Raw genomic sequence first — 18,659 nt, forward strand, 5'->3', positions numbered from 1 at the left:
ATAAACGTGACTTCAGTGTGTATTTGGAAATAGGAGGTCCAGCCCAGTACCAGAAATGTGATACGTTTCAAAAATCAATCAAAATACCACATGGATACTTGACAAAAGCTCCCCTTGCAAAGGTCTTTGCAGGTCTGTTCACAGCAGCTGGTTTAAGGTAGTGGAGTCAACATCTCAATTTCTTCCACTGCCTCCTCTGGGGGTGTGTCTCTTTTGAAATCAGTGGTTTTGTTCCACCCACACTATAGAGGTGCAGCAAATTAAACAAGATGTAAAATTTGATTCAAATAAAGATTGAGGAGCTGCAATAAATGTACTGACACGGGTCTGTGACGTCACAAGTCTGTAGCAGGGAACCCTACGCCTTAAGGTGCACCACACCACAAATATCACTACGCATCCAACAAGTGTGTCTGAGTAGCTGGACAGCGTTGTTCTCCCTTCATTCCTGCTAATTCTCCATCAGTTCAAGCTGAAAAGAGGAAAGAGAGAGCTCTGCAATGTCAGTAAAAATGACGTTTTCAACTCCGACTCATAAAAGTAAGCTCCGTTAATATGTCTGAGCTACATAAAGGAAGTAAACAAGGTCAAGGCTGCAGAAGAGAACCTGCACTGCCACCTGGTGTTTGATGGTACAATTACAGAGCAACGCAAACGTCGACGGACAAGCGCCACCAAAGACAAAGGTCTTGTACCTGGGCTGCGTGCGCGTCTTTGCTACTTAGAACCATGAATCAGAATGGCTTAAATACTTAACATCAAGTGTGGGCATGGGACTAAAGGATGTCACAGGTTGCACGGGAGGACACCCAATGTAGCATGAAAGCCGCCACCTGAAGTGGCTAGCTGGGCCAGCCATCCCAATCGTTTCCCTCCTCTAAAACAACAACCAGTCTCTGGCTCAGAGTCTGATTTCCAGGCGGCAGCACCAACAAATGGAGAAGAGTCTTCCTCCGGATGGCATTAGACCGGCGTACAACCAGTCAGAGGAACGACACACACGACCACAGAGCAACAACCAGGCGGTTCCAACCAATCACACCTTTATTTTCTCTTCTGAGACACTGAATATATAATGAAAAATGAATCGGAGAAAAAAAAAAAAAAAAAGAAGTGGAATCTGGGCTCATCTAAAATCTCAATGCCTGATTGTGAGTGATCTCTCTCAGTTCAATCCTGCTTTCTCGCCACGTCACAGCTCTGTCCTCCATGATACAAACTTCTTTAAAAAGGAGCATACTTGCCATCCATCCATCCATCCATCCATCCCTGCTTATCTGAATTCAGGTTTTGGGGGCAGCCGTCTCAGTAGACAACCTCCTTCAGCTCTTCCGGGGGAATACCGAGGTGTTCCCAGGTCAGACGAGAGATATAATATCTCCAGTGTGTCCTGGGTCTGTCTCGGGGCCTCCTCCCAGTTGGGCGTGACGGTACCGCCCCCTGAAGGAGGACACCCTCATACGATGCGAACCGAACCGCCTCAGCCGGCTCCTCTCGTTGTGGCGAAGCAGCGACTCTGCTCCGAGTCCCCGCCGGGTGAACCTGAACCTCTCACCACATCGCTAAGGGAGAACTGTCATGGTGTGTAAAATGTAAGTAAAAACAAAGTCTAATCATTTTTTACATATTATAAAGCCATACGTCATAAAACAAAGAAAACTTATGACATGTTGAAAGTGAGACGATTTACACCTCCGTTAAAAATATGAGCTCATTTTGAATTCAATTTCAGCAGAAAGTCTCCGAAAAGTTGAGCAACAAAAGGTGGGAAAGGTAGGAGCTTAAGGTTTCTTCCCTCCTAAAGGGGAGTGTTTCCTTGCCACTGTTTGGCTTAAGGTTTTTCTCCCACTAGGGGAGTTTTTACCTGCCATTGTTTATGTAATAATTGCTCGAGGGTCATGTTCTGGGTCTCTGGAAAGCGTCTAGAGACAACATCTGTTGTATTAGACGCTATACAAAAAAAAAAATTGGTATTAACCGGTAACATGTCACGGATAGATTGAGCATAAAAATATCATCTCAGAAAGTAACTCTGAAATAAAGAGGGGCAGAGCTTCACCAAACTGACTTCTCTGGATGCTCATCTGAGGTGGATTGGGGCGAACTGGAGAAAAATATATTGAAATATGAAATTATTTTGGAGAAATCATGGATGCCCCGTCTTAAAAAGAAGATGCAGGACTGTTTCCTATCAGACGGGAATGGGACGTCATGCCTCAGAAGCTGCTCTCCTGAGTTCCCAGACAGATGCTCCACAGTCATCAACATCATCTTGCCCCAATTTGTTCTGAGTTGTGCCGCTGCAGTCAAATTCAGAAGGACCTTATTTATTCTTTCTTAAGACGGTACATGTCCTCAGGTTTAAACTTTTGATATCTTTCAGTGCTCTGTCGTGAGTAAAATATCACGCCAAACTTTCAAAAACGTATTTAGGAATTGGGTAACATGGGAAGGGGTACGTTTGGCAAAATGTAGCAGAAAGACGCCTCTGCTCCTCCTTCTTTTAACTGAATTAATGTAAAAGCAGGGCTGGAGACACAAGTGTGTGTTCCTGCGCTGAAATACTGACAGCCAAAATCTTACAGACAAACACACGCGTGTTTTCTTCATTAGGTACGGTTCACATACGGAGGGCATCAGTTTCTGAAGACTTTTGTCTTTTCTTTTTTCCAACAATGTACAGATGCTCAGTCTGACTCTTATAAAATGTGCTATTATTTACATGTTCACATTTATAAATATTGTGCATCAGTCAGCAACAGCATTTCTGAGACGCGTGGCACCATGCCATCCATGAGAGTCCAGGCTCTTCCCTCACAAGTCCACGACTGCTCCGTCAGGATCGGAAAAATGAAAACCATCAGGCCGAACCGTCGGCGGCTCCCTCCGTCTCTCCCGTTTCTTTTCCAGGAAAAGGAGCAGACCAAAAGAGGATAAGCTGGCTGAAGATGATCGAGACGAAACCTGGACAGAAATCCCGTCTCTGACCAGAAACATCTTGGATCCTTCAGGAAAGCAGGAAATCCACACAAAGCACTTGATGAAGACGAGACGGGCCGAGGAAAACCGAGAGGTCCGGGAGGGGTTATGTTGTGGCTTCGTTGCTGCTAGTCTTGCTTGTTTCCACACACGAGGGGGATGATGAACACAGAGATGTCATCTCCGGAGCCTAATCTGTCGTTGGATATCCTCCAGCCTTGATCCTTCAGCACTCCCCGAGCTCTCATTATGAGGTCTTGAGCTGCCATCGTGTACCTAACCAAACAAAGGTGACACACGGTTAGGCACTGCGGTGGTCAAACCTGATTTAAATCAAGAATACACATCATTGCTAAATTGGACTTGATATTTCCTAAAGCTTTGAAATAATTCCAACTAAACAGCATTGTTCATCCTCTCCACAACAAAGACAGGGGTGAGAGGAAGTTCAGCCGTGACTAGCGGCTGCCGCTGTGCCGTGATGCGTGAACGTGCCTGTGCTGGTCATCTGGGTCGCAGTTTGCCAGGAAGCAGGTGACCGCTTCGGCCACTTCCTTGTTGGAGAGGACGTCCCACAGACCGTCGGTTCCCAGCACCAGAACGTCGTCCGCCCCGTGCTCGCATTCGGATAACGGGTAAACTCTCACCTGCAGGTCACAGGAAGAAAGGCCACTTGAGACTCAACAGTTTCTAGGAATCATTTCCACATATTTGCACGTGAACCTGACCTGACAGGTCAGACCCACACCTGGAGAAGTGTCTGAAAACGACCCATAGGGCCTCCTCACCCGAGGAGGAGCTAACCAGCGGGTTGGCGCGGCAACCGTTCAGATCAACGACCAAGGTGACGCATTCAGAGCGACGGAAACGAGTCAACGGGGGAGCGTGTTTGGGTAGAGGAGTAAATTAAACTTCTGCTGTCGTTTTCAGTTCAATTTTTAATGAAAAGGTCAGAGTGTTTAACTGTTGTTGCTCTCTACAAGAAAAAAATTGATTTGAGTGGCACCCCAAAACATTTTGGGCATTTTTAATGAGCTCCAACGGATGGTAGCTTCAGACCAACTTTAAAGGGGATCTATTATGAAAAACACCTTTTCTCTTGCTTTAACATATATAAAGTGGTGTTCCCTCAGCCTGCCAACTCAGAGGAGGAAAGCAACCAAATTCTGCAGTGTCTGTACAGCCGCCCGGATGATCCATCCAGTCTGATGTGGCTTCTACGAGCCATTCAGATTCTACTTCCGTCGTTACGTAATGAAAATGCAATTTGCATCGGTTGGCCTCCGATGCGTGAAACCACGCCCACAACTAACTCCGCCGGCCGGAACTTCCGCCATTTTTTTCGTAGCGGTGTATCGCGTCATTCAGGCAGCCAATCAGCACAGAGCCTCATTATCATAGCCTCCCCGCCCACTCAGAATCCCTCATAGATAATGAGGTTAGAGAATGGGAGGCTAAAGACATGGCTCAGAGGCTGAATTTCTCATTTATTTAGCAAAAACAATCAAAATCTTATTTTTAAGGCCTGTTTAAAATAGGTATTAGATGCCATAATAGGTCCCCTTTAAATCTGCTCGCGGTAAGTGTAGGTTTCTAGGCTAACATGAACCTCCTGTGAAGAGAAATCTTTGGTATATTACTATATTTCACTTATAAGGTAGGTTATCCTGGCAGTTAAAGCTGTTAAAAACAAACCTAAATGTTAAGAAACAGCAGCGGTTTAAAATAACATAAAACATCACTTAAAAACATGCCAGCAGTTTTTTTTCCAAAGTGTCCTGTGAAGATACAGGACGAAGAGATGGTGGTACAGAGTTGCAGAGTCTCTGTGACCGAGGCTCGACCAGCAGCCATCTCTGCTCAGAAGACCTCAGTGATGCAGAAAAGCAGGTTCAGAAGAGCTCTGAGACACACCTCAACCCTAACAGCTTTAAAAGTTCAAACAAGACATTTTAAACCTGGTCCGAGGACCTCCTGCAAGGTTTAGAGACGTAACAATGTGGTTCCTGTTCCTGGAGCTGGATTGAAGGTGTGCAGCTGCATTTTAAACAGACTGAAGACAATTAAGGGATCTGTGTTCATACAGGTGAAAAGACAATTACAGTACAAAATAAAAGCATTCATAATTCCATTACTGGCTTAAAAACAGAAGGTGGAACAAGTTATAATAGTTAACAAAATTACATTTTAGCTCAGCAGCTCCCCTAGAGGTGTGGAGGTTAAGTAGTTGTTTGGTGTCTTGCTCTCTTTTTCACTTATCATGCTCTTGGGTCTCTAAATGTCTACTAGATGCTACGAATCGCTTGGATCACACAGATCACACTACTTTTCTAGTGTAAACCACTGTGGGAAGGCAGGGTGTCCGAGCAGCAGTGCAAAATGCTGAACTTGTCCTCCCAAAGCAGACACTACAAAAAAAACAGCAAAGTCAAAAGAAAAAAAGAAAAAAGAACCCAGATGTGGCCACAACCTGAAATGTGAAAGTGAACGTCTTCAGTGCATCTGCACGAGTCCCTCTTGGCTCAGGAGTCGGGACGGGAGTCCAAAGCTACTTTAGCTGGTTTTTGCAGAAAGGAGGCACCGGAGACCGCGAGAGTGAGCGAGATAACAGCTGTTAGAAGTGATCAAGTACTCTCAGATGTGTATGTGGGACTTTAAGGTTAATGACAAAACTCTGCACTTTTCAAGGTGAATTTTGAGGTTTTAGACACCTCCGTAGACTTTAAACAGCGAGATGTTCCTGGTATTTTTATGAGTCCGTTCTTCCCTCCGACAGTGAAACGAAGAAAGAGGAGAAGATCTGCGTGAACCTTGTCCAGAGGAGCTGTTGACACCTTACGGTGGAAACTTGTATCGTGGTAAGATGAGACAGAATTCCTGGTCTTTTTTTTGGAAGAGATGTGTCCTGGACCACAGAGGAAAAGACCGTCCAGACTGTCATCAGAGGCCGCTGGCAAGTGATCGCAGGATTGCTGCAGAAAAGTAAACTGAAACTTCAGAGAGGAATACGCAGTTTTCAACAGAACAGTGTAAAACTACATCCTACACAGATTAAGAAGGCCGAGATGAAGGGTACTGGATTAGCCCCCCGCCTCCAATTAAAAAAAAATGATTGGTGAGAATGAACAGCAACAGTTGTAAAGGCTTAGCCTTTCCCAACTTTTTGAATATTGTACTACCTAAAATACAGTAATGAATGAATGACATGGAGTTGATGAGACCAAACATGGAATAATTTCATGTTGGCTACAAAGAAAATAAAAGTTAAAGTAAATATTTTTGATCAAGTTTTAATTTTCCATGTTGCCCCAACTTCTTCTGATTGGGGTTTGTAACGAGTGCATATATTTAACTGTTGACCAAACTGGTGGACCAGTTATAATCAGCCGTAAGCTTCAGATTTCACTGTCACATACCCACAGTTTCCATGGTAACCACATCCTTTATTCAAGTAGCTTCAGCTGAAATTCACAAAGGTGAAAGTGGCTGTTAAAATCAAATGTATGTATGACATTGCCCTCTTCTTACATGTCGGAAACCTACGACTGACCCCTACTGTAAATTCTCCCAAGATATTTTAAAGCAAAGACGTTCTAATATTTACTACAGCAGCATACAGTATGCGAGTCTACGCTTCAGCACGGTGGCCTTAGACTAATGTAGTTTGGTTGTGCAGTGATTCTTTTCTCTCTCTCTTTTTTTTTTTTTTTTTTTTACAATTGTCATCATTGCAGCGCCGGTGAACGGAGCTGTAAAGGCATCAGAATGACCTCTGCCGGGTTGTGGTACACCTCATGACAGAGGTTCATCTTTGTAAGAGAGAAGGTAAGTGAGTAATCAATCAGTGCATTTTTCAACAGCGTAATAAAATATCTCTGGAGGAGGAGTGATGACCCAAGCCTTTGATCTCAAACCCAGTACTCATTTGATATCTCTTTTTCCAAAGCCCTTTTTATTCACAATTTGATAGAAATAAGTAATTCTAACTTGACATGTTGCAGGAGGGGTTGCGCCATGCCTGCAGGGCATTCTCCCACACATGTTTTTATTCATGCAGATTTTTCTTTTTCTGCATTTAATATCCAACATGACCCTTAATGCTCAAGTATAACGTTTTTCATGCCAACAACAGGAAAAAGGATGCTGAACTATGATTGAACTCAGTAAACGTGAAGCCGTGAGTTCATTGTTTGCATGAGTATTGTGACTGTTGACAGCAAAAAGGGTTTTATTTTTATTCCTCTCTGAGATCTTTTTTTTTTTTAATCAGGATGTCAAGATTACAGCAGGAGTTCAAATTAAACCATTAAACCTTTGAATCTGCTGCACTGATGAAGTGGTGTGCTTTTTTTATCCTGCTTTCTTCTTCCTTTCCATCTAAGTGTTCAAGTGCAGATGACTGGTTTTTAAATTATTTTGGAACAGCAAAGGTTGGAAAACCTTTAGGGCGAAACATGAGATTTGTGTTCCTCTGGCTCAACATAACTTCACTCTTTGGACTTTAAACAGTCACACAAGTCCAAAAGAGACTCGTGCACAGACCTCTACAACAGTGCAGGCAAAGTACCTGCCACAAAAAGTACTGTAGGTTTTTGTTATTAAAGCATCAACCTTTTTATATGCAGCAACTGTAGCTAACTTGAACATCGCCACAACTTTATGACAACTAAAAACAAAAAAAACTTAAACAAACACTCAAACAAAATCACCCACAAGACCAATTTTTTATCAAACATATTTACATTAAACATACTATGAAATCCATTTCCACAACTCAGAACGGGATGAGACGGAACAAGGTTGGATGGATGGATGGATGGATGGATGGATGGATGGATGGAGCTTTTTTTAAATAGTATTTCACATAAAAATGTTATGAATGCCTATGATGTAGTTACAATACACAACTCTATGACAAGAAGGAAGTCATAAATCCATGTCAGGAACAACATTTGCTGTAAAAAAAAAAAAAGTGAAAAAAAGCATTAATCCAATTAATCCAAAAGATCTCATATACAAAAGCTCAAGTCTTTGAGCTTTTGGACATACTTGTTTTGGAAAGAACAATGAACAGTAGATTGTATGTTCAAATAAATCTTCAGGAGAAAAAACCTCAGTCCAATATTGAAGCACGGTGGTGGAGGAGTCATGGTCGGTGGCTGCTACATACTGGGCAGCTTACAGCCATCAATTCAACTCTGAAATGTGTACTGACTGAAAATATCATCATTTAGCAACTAAAGGAAGTGTGCAGAAAAAACAGGGACATTTAACCTTCTGAAGTCAACATGTACTTCTTCTCTTCACAGGAGGAACTAATTATTGAACAAGATCATTTCCCATTTTCTTGAGTTGAAGTGTATAATATTTATTTTAATACTTTTTATATTAGAGAATCAAAATGCTACTTTCTCCAGGTACGTCAAAGTAGGAAACTGTATCTTGTGCACGGTTTTTATGTGACGACCAATAAACTCTGATACTCTGAGAGGCAGTTCGACATATAAAAAGTCAAATTTATAGCAGATACAAAAGAGATTTTTCGGCCATGAACTGCATGTTTTTGACTCATGGAAGTAGTTGGAGCACCCAGGGAGAAACCTGCACGTGCACACAGAGAGCATGCATAGCCCCAACTCCACTACTGCCAGCTGGACGTTATGAAAATAAAGAAGGAACAAACCTCTGGGCAGCAGGACAGGAAGGGTTTAATGTAAATGTTGGAGTCGTGCACTTTCAGGTTGTGGTCTCCGAGACCTCTGGTGACGCCGATGGTTGCCAACACGCGGGCCTGCAACAGATCAGAGGCATGTCAGGTACGACGTCCATCCGAGTCGGACGGAGCAGCAGCACACTCAGTGGTGTTTCAGCATTTTCATATTCAGCTCATTCCTACGGTACGGGGAGTGATGCATTTGGACGTGAGCAGGGACAACTGAGAAACTGTTGATGTCTTAAAATAAACTTCTTTTATAACTTGGCTCTAATATTCAGGTCTTTGGATGTCATAACTCCTGCTAGTATAAACTGCAGATATTTGAGAACGTGATGAAATCGTTCCGACTGAAGGAATAGGGGAAGTAGAGTTATCAGGGAGTTAGGAAACGACTAAGTATTTGTTATTTTAAATCAACTACTCCAAACAAAAGCTGTGAGTTATATGTCAGTAATGTTCTTGCAAAAAACTCTTCTGCCCACCCGGGCTTTGTTTAAAGCTTTAAAACCATACGAGAAATTGCTCTTCTAGCCGTGTCACACTTCCTCTGCAATGTTCCAAGAACCTCTTGGACGATAATTTGGGCTAAAACCAAGAAAATAAGACTTAAACGAGTGAGAAGTGAAGTGATCCTGTTGCTTCGTAGTTGTGGAGTTGTGGAAGCGTTCCCGTTTTCCTGTCTGGAGACAGCTCTACTGGTGCCTGTAACGATGGATGCAGGCACAGAACTGGGAGCCCGGGTTAATTTACTGTACAGGGCCAGTGCATTCAAGGTTGGAACGAGCTTGGATCATTTTGCAGGACTTTATTTCAGCCTTTCAAAGCAACTGTACGACTCTTCCAGCAGGGAAGGGGAAACATCCTGGGATTAATTGTTGAGTGCTGGCGCCCAGCAGGCCGGGCTTTGAAGTGCGCTGGCGTTTCTCTCCCTCACACAAAGCCCCCTTGCTTCATGTCACCATCCATCTTCACAACCCACTTCAAAGAGAGCGGGCACAGATGTGGGCAAAGGCAACTTTGCAGGGGGTAAACGTGAATGTGGGGTGACGTCTGCCCTGCTCATCAGTCAAACATAAACCCAATGAAAAGCAAGCTGGAGAAGGCCAGCGTAAGGACGTATTCATATTTCTCCTCAATAATGGTCAAGTGATGCTGGGATATCATGATGCCAACGGCGGCAACGATACTAACGCCAGCAACATGCTAAGCTTTTCCTTGTGCTGCTGCAGTTAAAGTTGTTTGAAGCAGCGTAGATTGGAAGGAGATGGGTCGTCCAGAGGCAAATTTCTTTCTACCAGGTGCAAGGAAATGCTATTGAACAGATGAACATTAGTGGAACCTCATGAGGTCCCAAGAGAGGAAAAGATCTGCAGGTTTGAAGCTAGGCTACATTCATTCTGGGCTAATCTGTCCAGCCATCCTCGTTTCAGATGTCACTGCCGACTAGGGGTGGGCAAAAATATCGATATGGCAATATATCGTGATACTTTTCCAGCTGATTCAATATCGATATTCAAAATTTGAATATCGATTTTTTTTTCTCAATTTTTTTTTTTTTTTTTTTTTTATATTTTTTATCCCCGATTTTTTCCCCATTATATCACCCAGTGCTCCTACCTAAGTGACAGTCCTGGGCATTGCCACTCTCTACCAACCCTGGGAGGGCCCTGCACTGAGCTCAGGTTTTATTTCACGTTTTATTTCATTTTATAATTAATTTTTTATATAACACAATTGCCTGTCCTTAAAAAATGAAAAATAATGGACAGAGGTTTATTTATTTATGGATTTATATCTATACTGACTGATCACTGTGTCTGTCCTTGGTTTTAGTACCCATCTTTCTTGTGTTTATTATTTGCCACATAATTAAAGCAACCTCATGCTAAATTTAATGTTAATTTCATATGATGTAAATAATATGAAAAACATATACAAATATGTTGTAACTTTAGCTTGTATAGTTATAATAAAACATTGTTTTGACTCAGTTTGTCCCATGAATTGTCACTATAATCTGATGAACGTGCAACTCGGATTTTAAGATCCATCACTATCATCTGATGTACATATATACAACTTGGATTTTAAGATGTGTAATGCATTTTTTAATTTTTCGGTGAACTATGTAGAATATAATAATCGGGATATCGCATAATCGGGATATCGCAATGTGTATCGTATCGTGGCTCAAGTATCGTGATGCGTATCGTATCGTGAGGTCCTTCCCAATACCCACCCCTACTGCCGACACATCTGAAACAAAGACTGCCTTGGCCTAAATATCCGTTTCCCTCTGTTTACAAGCAAACGTGAAGACAGAGTTTTTGCAAATCTCCACTTTGGCCGGAGTTTTCAGAAATGAACGTTTTTGGTGACTGAGCTTCGTTTTCGTGTAAACAAATGGCCAAAACGCATGAAAACATCACGGTTTTCGCTACGTGTAAACGGGGCCTTACCATTGACCCCGCCCGTGTTAGCACTACATTTTATCTATGGACGGACATTAACAAAGTCCATTAGAGCAGAGATATTCTCTGTGTGATCGGTTGGCAGAGGATGTGAGTTCTGGTGGAAAATGGGAGCGAGAAGTGCTTTCCACAGGCTGGCTCCCCCGTACCGCGGCAGGAGGAGGCTGACTAATGGTGCCCTGTGAGCTTTGATTACAGGCAAGGCACTCAGGGCCGCGGGAGTAACTCAGCCAGCGGGCGGCTGCCGACTGCTTCTTACCTTCTTCCCTTCGCCGTAGATCAGGGGAAACTTCAGGTCATCGTCATCTATGGTTTTATACGCCCTGCGTGGAGGAGAGAGTACGCGTTAATGGTTTTTTTCTGTTTATGGCAAGCGCCGTGCACATGCCCCGGAGAGACATTACTCCCCAAGCCCCCTCAGGTCCTGCTGCAGCAGAGGCGGCTGGCACCGAGAGGACGAGTAATGTCAGATGGAGAAATGTTCAGAAAAATAAAAGAATAAACGACGCAGAATTTCGTATAACCCTCTCCTTTTCGTTTCTTTTTAGTGATCTTGTAAAAGTGTCATCGGTGATGACATCTATGGATACTCTTGTTTATTTTTGGTTTTCTGTGCCTGTCTGATGCAGTTATGTGAGGGCGTGTGTGTGTGTATGTGTGCGCACCTCTCATGGTCTATAAAAAGGATGTATGATGCAAGAGTACCCACATTCACAGTCTCCTGCTCTCAGAGCAATGTTTAAACTTCCCCGCCTGATGAATAATTTACCATTTTCACACTGGGCCGAGACAGAACTACTGAATGAAGAGAAAACTGGACGCAATGTGCCGTAAAGAAGAAGCAGGTCGTCTTGTGCGTGTTGGCAGCGCCACATGAGAGGAACAGCTGTGCAACGTTACTGTACCAAAATAGACCAATCAGAGACAATTTCCACGAGAGCTGTCAGAACAAAGTTTTCCATTCACATGTCGCACAAATTCAAACTCGGCTCTGATCTTGTCCCAACGTGGATCAAGTAAGAGTTAGAGATCCTGGTTTTGCTTCATTTCAGCCAAAAGAGTCTAAAAAAAAAAACGGAGGAAGATGAAAATCTGCTGCAATGGTTGCCTAAAGTGAATTCAGAATGCTCAAACAAGTCGGGAACTTGCAAATATCTTGTGACTCATCCTTATTTCAGCCACCATGAAGTGTATTAGTGGAGAACCGGATGGTTTTTGCATTACTGCTGGTTCCACTCAGAGAGGCCATATGTTTCCACCTTAGGCGAGCGGTACAATGCTGCACTCAGCATTTTGCTGCCGTGCACAGCGAGGACGATCACAGCAAACAAAATTCACAAACACTGAGACTTGGTGCTCCTGAGACTCCTCTGAGCAAAGACCGTCCTCACTAGAAACAGAAAAGAACAGAAACATCACAGCTACTGATGAGTTTCCTCATGGATGCTGTGAAAAAAAACAAAACAAAACGCAGCTCGCAGCCTGATGATGGTCGACTTAAACTGACCATTAAAGGAGCTCCTAGTGCAGTTACTTCTTCCTGGTAAATGACCACAAACTTCTATTTCAGCATTTCTGCAGAACAGATCACTACTTTTTCCATCATATTTTCAAAGAAGTTGGCATGAGCCGTCTCCTTGAGACGTGTTTACATCCAATCCAGTGTGTTTTATTTGAGGTAACGTGTGACAAAACCAGCAGTGCAAAACCAACGATTGACCAAGTCTGAGCAGTCTCACACTTGCAGGCTGTTTGGACACCGGTTACATTGCAGTGTGTGACCATCTAACTGGGTAGGATTGTGTGTGTGTGTGTGTGTGTGTGTGTGTGTGTGGTGGTGGGGGAGCTACTGGGAAGCAGGGCAGAAGGGGACTGCATCATCTCTGTAGGTGATAAAAAGTGATCTCATCTTCGCTTGGTACGAAGAGGGTTGAAAAAACATTAGCACCGTCATGATTTACAGACTGTTTGCTCAGCTCTTCAGAAGCCCAAGCAGACGCACATACCTCCTGATGGCCAGTACTCGAGTTGAGGGGGGATGAGGGGGGATGGCATCCCCCCTGAAATAAAAACAGTCAAAATCATCCCCCCCTGTAAAACTGCCATCCCCCCTTTCCATCCCTTATGTCATTTCATCAATGAATGTGGTTTTACTGCTATTTCAACATTTAGAGTCATCACCAGAAAAATTACACCAGAAAAATAACTTATTTGACTATTTTTACCTGTTTCAAGTAAATTTTCACTTGAAATAAGTAGGAAAATCTGCCAGTGGGACAAGATTTATCTTCTCATTACAAGCAAAAAAATCTTGTTTCACTGGCAGATTTTTCTACTTATTTTAAGTGAAAATCTACTTGAAGGTGAAAATTGTTGTTTTTTCCAGTGATGAGTCTTGTTTAAAGTGTAATGAGATTTTTTTACTAAAATGAGACATTTTAACTAGAAATAAGACAAATATTCTTGTTAAGATTTTGAGTTTTTGCAGTGATCCATTTTACTTATCCTGTGAAGGACAGAGTCATATTGATAAGTTCAGAAAACTGTTTTTTATTGTTGTGTTTTGATGTATTTGATGTAAGCCCAGTGGATATTTAAAGCTTACAGAAGGCTGCATTTAACTGCTGCTATGTCATTCCTGCAGTATCTCTGCAGGTGTTTTGGTCAGTGTTATTATTTGTAATAGCCTATATTATATTATTTGTAATCAGCACAAATTATCTGTCCCCATATGATAAAATCCACCATCCCCCCTGATTTTTTTTTACAACTCGAGTACTTCTGATGGCTCTTGGTTCAGACAAAACTTTTTTTGGTCAACCTTGATGGGCTTGTCATAGATTGAATGGTGCTCTCAGGAACAAGGCAAGGCCGTAATAAACGGCAGTGAGCCAGCGTCTCCCCACTTGTGAGCTTCACCCATCAGTCATACTGCAATCACGGGAGGGCAGAAAAAAAAGGTACTTGTTTTCAGCTCTATTAAGAGTTTAGATGAGTATCCATCACACAATACCATCAGACGGCTGGTGGATTCAGCTCCAAATGAGTTCTCTAGCGTCACAACGACCCCAGAGTCGCGGAGAACTAACTTCAGCTAAAAGAGGAGCCGAGTCTTGCAGCAGATGGTGGCGGCCCCCGCAGAGCCCCGATCTCAGTATCACGGAGTTCATCTGGGATTACGCGACAAGACTGAAGCAACCGAGCCGGGCTGAATCCAGAGAAGAACTGAGGCGAGTTCTCCGAGAGCCAAGTTCCTTCAAAAGTTATGTGCCCAGGAGAATCTGTGACATCGGTTAGAATTCTGTTTTTTTTTCTTCTACCTCCTGAACGTTATATGAGAATATGAAAGACATGAAGTCACTTGATGATTTTTGGGATTTTTTTTAAATCTCTTTAATCTCTTAAATCTTTGGACACGTAACAAAAGAGGGGGCTCTCGGGGAATTTTCAGGAGAGGTGATTAATCCTGCAATCCTACATCTAAAAACACCAACCAACCTTTATAACCTGATGGATACATGGAGACGAGTCCGTAGTTGTATACAACTCATATCAGAAGGGTCGAGGTTCATTAAACCTCCAATGTCCTCACTGAGCAGCTACTGTATCTACATGGGTTCCGTATTTGCTTGAAAAGCAGCTACTTGTATTTGTAGTTGCACAATTTGGACCATTAATCCATGTTTAACTGTAAAAAAAAAGTCATGTGACCTTTTTAATCTTGTTGCACTAATATTGTAGTTTAATCTGCAAATTAATCCTTAAAACAAATTCACCACTATCATGTGACGGCTCTATTCCTCTGTGTTTGATTTAAAATACCTGACGCAGGTAAGTCTGAATCACTTATCTAACATAAGGAGCCATCCGTCTCATCATACACACTAATGACGGTGCTGCCTCCATTAAAAAAAAAACAAAAAATATTTTTTACTGCATTATTTATTCACCAGGATCATTACACCAAGCAGAAACGTGCACACATGCATGTGCAGTCTGTTAATTCTTGTTGTTTCTACTCACAACTCTTGGTCAAGTCAAGGCTGTTTCATACCTCGACCGTCCATTCAACTGAAACTTCTCTCTATAGCCGCTTTATGAAGGAATACCATGAAAACATCGGCGCATGACAAAAGCATGACAAAAGCATGACAAAAGCGCTGACAATATTGTGCCTATAAGCGAGGAAGGTGTGAGCCGTCTTGTAGTGTAATTTTGGTGGACGCCATTGTGTCTGCGAACCGCAACATGAAGTAGCATTAAAGTATCAGTGCACGCCACGCCAGCTTTAAATGCCTCAGCGTTAACAGAAATCAATATATGTTCTTTATTTATTACTGTGAAAGAGTGAATGTTTTTCCTGCTTCTTCTTCATCTGTTTATCTGCCTTTGCAGCTTACATCCAACTGCTTCCTTGCTTCTTCTTTTTTTTGTGATCACATTTTTATTTATTTTTTCCATTTTCTGAAAAAACAACATGGGGCATGTATATGATATTTTAACAAAAAAAAAACAAAAAAAAAACACCGATACATAACAACAACAAATGAATAGATAATTGTAATAACAAAAAGCAAATACAAAAAAAAAAGAAAAAAAAAAAGTAATGCCCATATAATTAAGTATAACAATGCAAAATTAACACATAAATTAAGGGCAAAAAATAAATAAATATATAAATAAATAAAAATAAAATCATAACCCCAGACATTACCCACCCACCCTCTGGATCCTATTGAACAAACGCCATTAAGCAGTTTTAATTTTTGCTTATTGAGGTAAAAGGGGGATTTTAGTTATACATTTTAAGCATAACTGGATAACATGAATGTTTCACATCAGTAAAGCGATACCTAAAGAACCTTAATCACATTCAAATTATGTATGACATTATTTTATATGCAACATCTCTTCCTTGCTTCTTCTTTATTTATTTTTGCCCGACTCTGTCTTCCCTAGCCGCCCACCATCTTCCCCGTCCTTCCTCCACTTGACATATGCATCATGTTGCACATGACTCAACATCTATCTCTCTGGGTGAAGAAGACTGCCTGGCATGCCGGCCAAAACCCTCCATCACTGACGGCCAGTGCCAGCTCTCTCTCTCTGCTCCGTGTCCGAGGGAGGGGAGGCAGAGAGACCCGGGGAGGTGAAGGAGAGCGCTGGTCGGTGGGACCTCTGTGGCTTCATTAAAGCACAGCCCTGGACACGGATGCCTTCGAGGTAACTGGAAGCCAGCGTACACCCCCACACACATGCTGTACATGCACACCCACACGCGTCGACAGAAAGCTGCAGTAAGACTGATATTTTGTGTCCAGAAAGGATGTGAACGGCATCGGTGCACGATACAGATGAGGCAGCCTTGCGTACAGCGAGAGGAATGAGCCGTGCTCGCTGAAGGCAGTAATGTGAGAGCCAGACCGAGTCTGGGTGAAACTGCAGCAGAACTGGGTTACAGGGAGAAACCTGATTGAAAATACATCACAGGCCGTCTGCAGTGCGGAGACGGCAGACAAGCCGAGCGTTCTGGGCCCGGCGAGGAACGCAGCCAATGAATGACCTACATCTGCTCAACTGAGCAGAGACACAAAACACAAATGAATGGAGAGGGCGTCAGAAGAGATACCGTTCACATTTCGTCAGCCACCCACTTCGTCCTTAGCCTCCTCTCATCGTCTCTCAGCTGCTCGTGCTCTACATAAATGTATCTGAACAAGAACTGGCTGTAATCACAAACTTCTCCAGTTTCCTTTCATTATTTCTTCTCCTTTCTTTTTGCCAGCGTTGATATTTCTTAACTACAGTTAACTGTAAGTGAGAGGAGGTCATTTCGAACAGGTGACATCAGCAGGTGCTTGTAATGATGATTCGAGACAAAAACAGCTTCCACCAAGGCAGAGCGCTGAGAATCTCTAGTCTGTCAACAAACGTCTGAGAAAATATAAAATAGCATCATTTCATGAACTAGTTTGAGGACTTTGAAGGAATTTGAGTACGTAAAACGAGGGTCACCCATCCCTGAGATGGTGCTGCATCAAGTCATGCGTCATTTATTCAAGCCGATATAAACCCATACATCAGGGATTACATTGCAAAAGAAAATAAGCTTTAGTTTAAGCTTTTCAAGAGGTGGCATCAACATCTCTGGGCTCGGAGGAAACTGGGAAAGACCATCACGTAGTGGAGGAATGTTTAAATGGCCAGACCATCAGTCAGTGCGTTTACATGCACTAACAGAAAGTGGAATTGTTGCCTTAAGGCTTAATCTGACCGATATCGAATTTTTAAAAGCCATGTTCGTTAGTTGGGCTGTAGTCGAGCCGAACTGAAGCTCTTGAGATCGAGCTGTTACTGCCAGAAAATGCGTCCTAATCCGAGTTATTCTGGCATTTATGTGCTTAGCCGAGCTAGCGACTGCCCCGGGACTCCCCCTTCCGGAAGTGACGACAACGCCAAAGCCAGAATATAAACACAGTAGGAGGAGAAGAAGACGAACAACAAAGGAGGAACTGGAAGAACGCCAACGCAAAAGTGAGTGTGGCACCACCTAGCATCACAGAGTCAAACACACCTCACTCAATAATCGATTGTCTTCTCACCGGATGTTTACTTGGATTTCTCGGATACTCCAGTTTAATCCATAGCTAGATTGTTGCCAATAACTTGATTTAGATGTGCATGTAACCGCACGGAGTATCTCAAATCTTTCTTCTATTTTAGAGACAATCTCAACCTTTTCTGAATCAGTGTAAAGTACTGAACGCCCTTACTCTGACACCCCTGACCTTCTCTTTCATCTTCCCTCTGTAAGATGAAAAGCTCCTGAAGGTCTTTGCACAGAAATTCCTCAACGTGTCTCCTCACACAGAAGAAGAACTGCCAAGGACGCTTTCTGGCCTCCATCCCACGCTGACACTTTAAACAGATTTTTGTTAGGCTTCAGCACATTCCAAAAAGGGATAAAGACTACTATTATTGGGTCTTTTCATAGCTGGTGCATTGCATTAAAAAATGTATTCCTTTTTCTTTGTCCATGACACGGCCTTGAATCATTTTGAAATGGATGGCTCTTCAGTGGCTTCTTAAAGGACCCAAACGTTTTGCATCATTTATGCAAGTGTAGTGCGACATAATTTACGAGGCTGGCACAGAGAAAAACAAGTATCAAGCATCAAAATGGTGATAGAAAATAATAATTGCAAAAAAAACAACATCTAATGAGTAATGATAAGTCAACCCACCATCCTGACATGGTGAAGTCCCTGTACAGCATCTTCTTCCCAACCTCCTTCCTCTGCACTCTCCTCGGGAACTCCAGATGTGTAAACTCGTTCCCTAATAAGTGGGGCTGCATGTAGGCCTTTGATATGAAATTAACATAAAAGTAAGAAAATGAGGCTGACATGCCCAAGGGATAGGAAAAGTAATTCCAAAGTTTATTAAGCTGGCAAAAAAGAGCCATGTGAAGACACTGAGAGCTGATGTCTCAA

At 42.7% G+C, this 18,659-nt stretch overlaps 1 protein-coding gene across 1 annotated transcript in view; it reads right to left on the reverse strand.

Annotated features, from left to right (window-relative positions):
* Positions 1–1,908: 1,908 nt before the first annotated feature.
* ppm1h (protein phosphatase, Mg2+/Mn2+ dependent, 1H) overlaps positions 1,909–18,659 on the reverse strand; it is a 61,015-nt gene continuing 44,264 nt past the window's right edge. Inside the window, exons 6-10 of the mRNA XM_061721122.1 lie at positions 18,411–18,529; positions 11,426–11,489; positions 8,663–8,770; positions 3,475–3,626; positions 1,909–3,255 (exon numbers count right to left, since the gene is read on the reverse strand). Of these exons, the coding sequence (XP_061577106.1) occupies positions 3,108–3,255; positions 3,475–3,626; positions 8,663–8,770; positions 11,426–11,489; positions 18,411–18,529 (591 nt within the window). The 3' untranslated portion in view covers positions 1,909–3,107. The remainder of the gene's footprint in view (positions 3,256–3,474; positions 3,627–8,662; positions 8,771–11,425; positions 11,490–18,410; positions 18,530–18,659) is intronic.

The sequence above is a fragment of the Cololabis saira genome, chromosome 5, assembly GCF_033807715.1.
Source record: "Cololabis saira isolate AMF1-May2022 chromosome 5, fColSai1.1, whole genome shotgun sequence".
Lineage (NCBI taxonomy): Eukaryota > Metazoa > Chordata > Actinopteri > Beloniformes > Belonidae > Cololabis > Cololabis saira.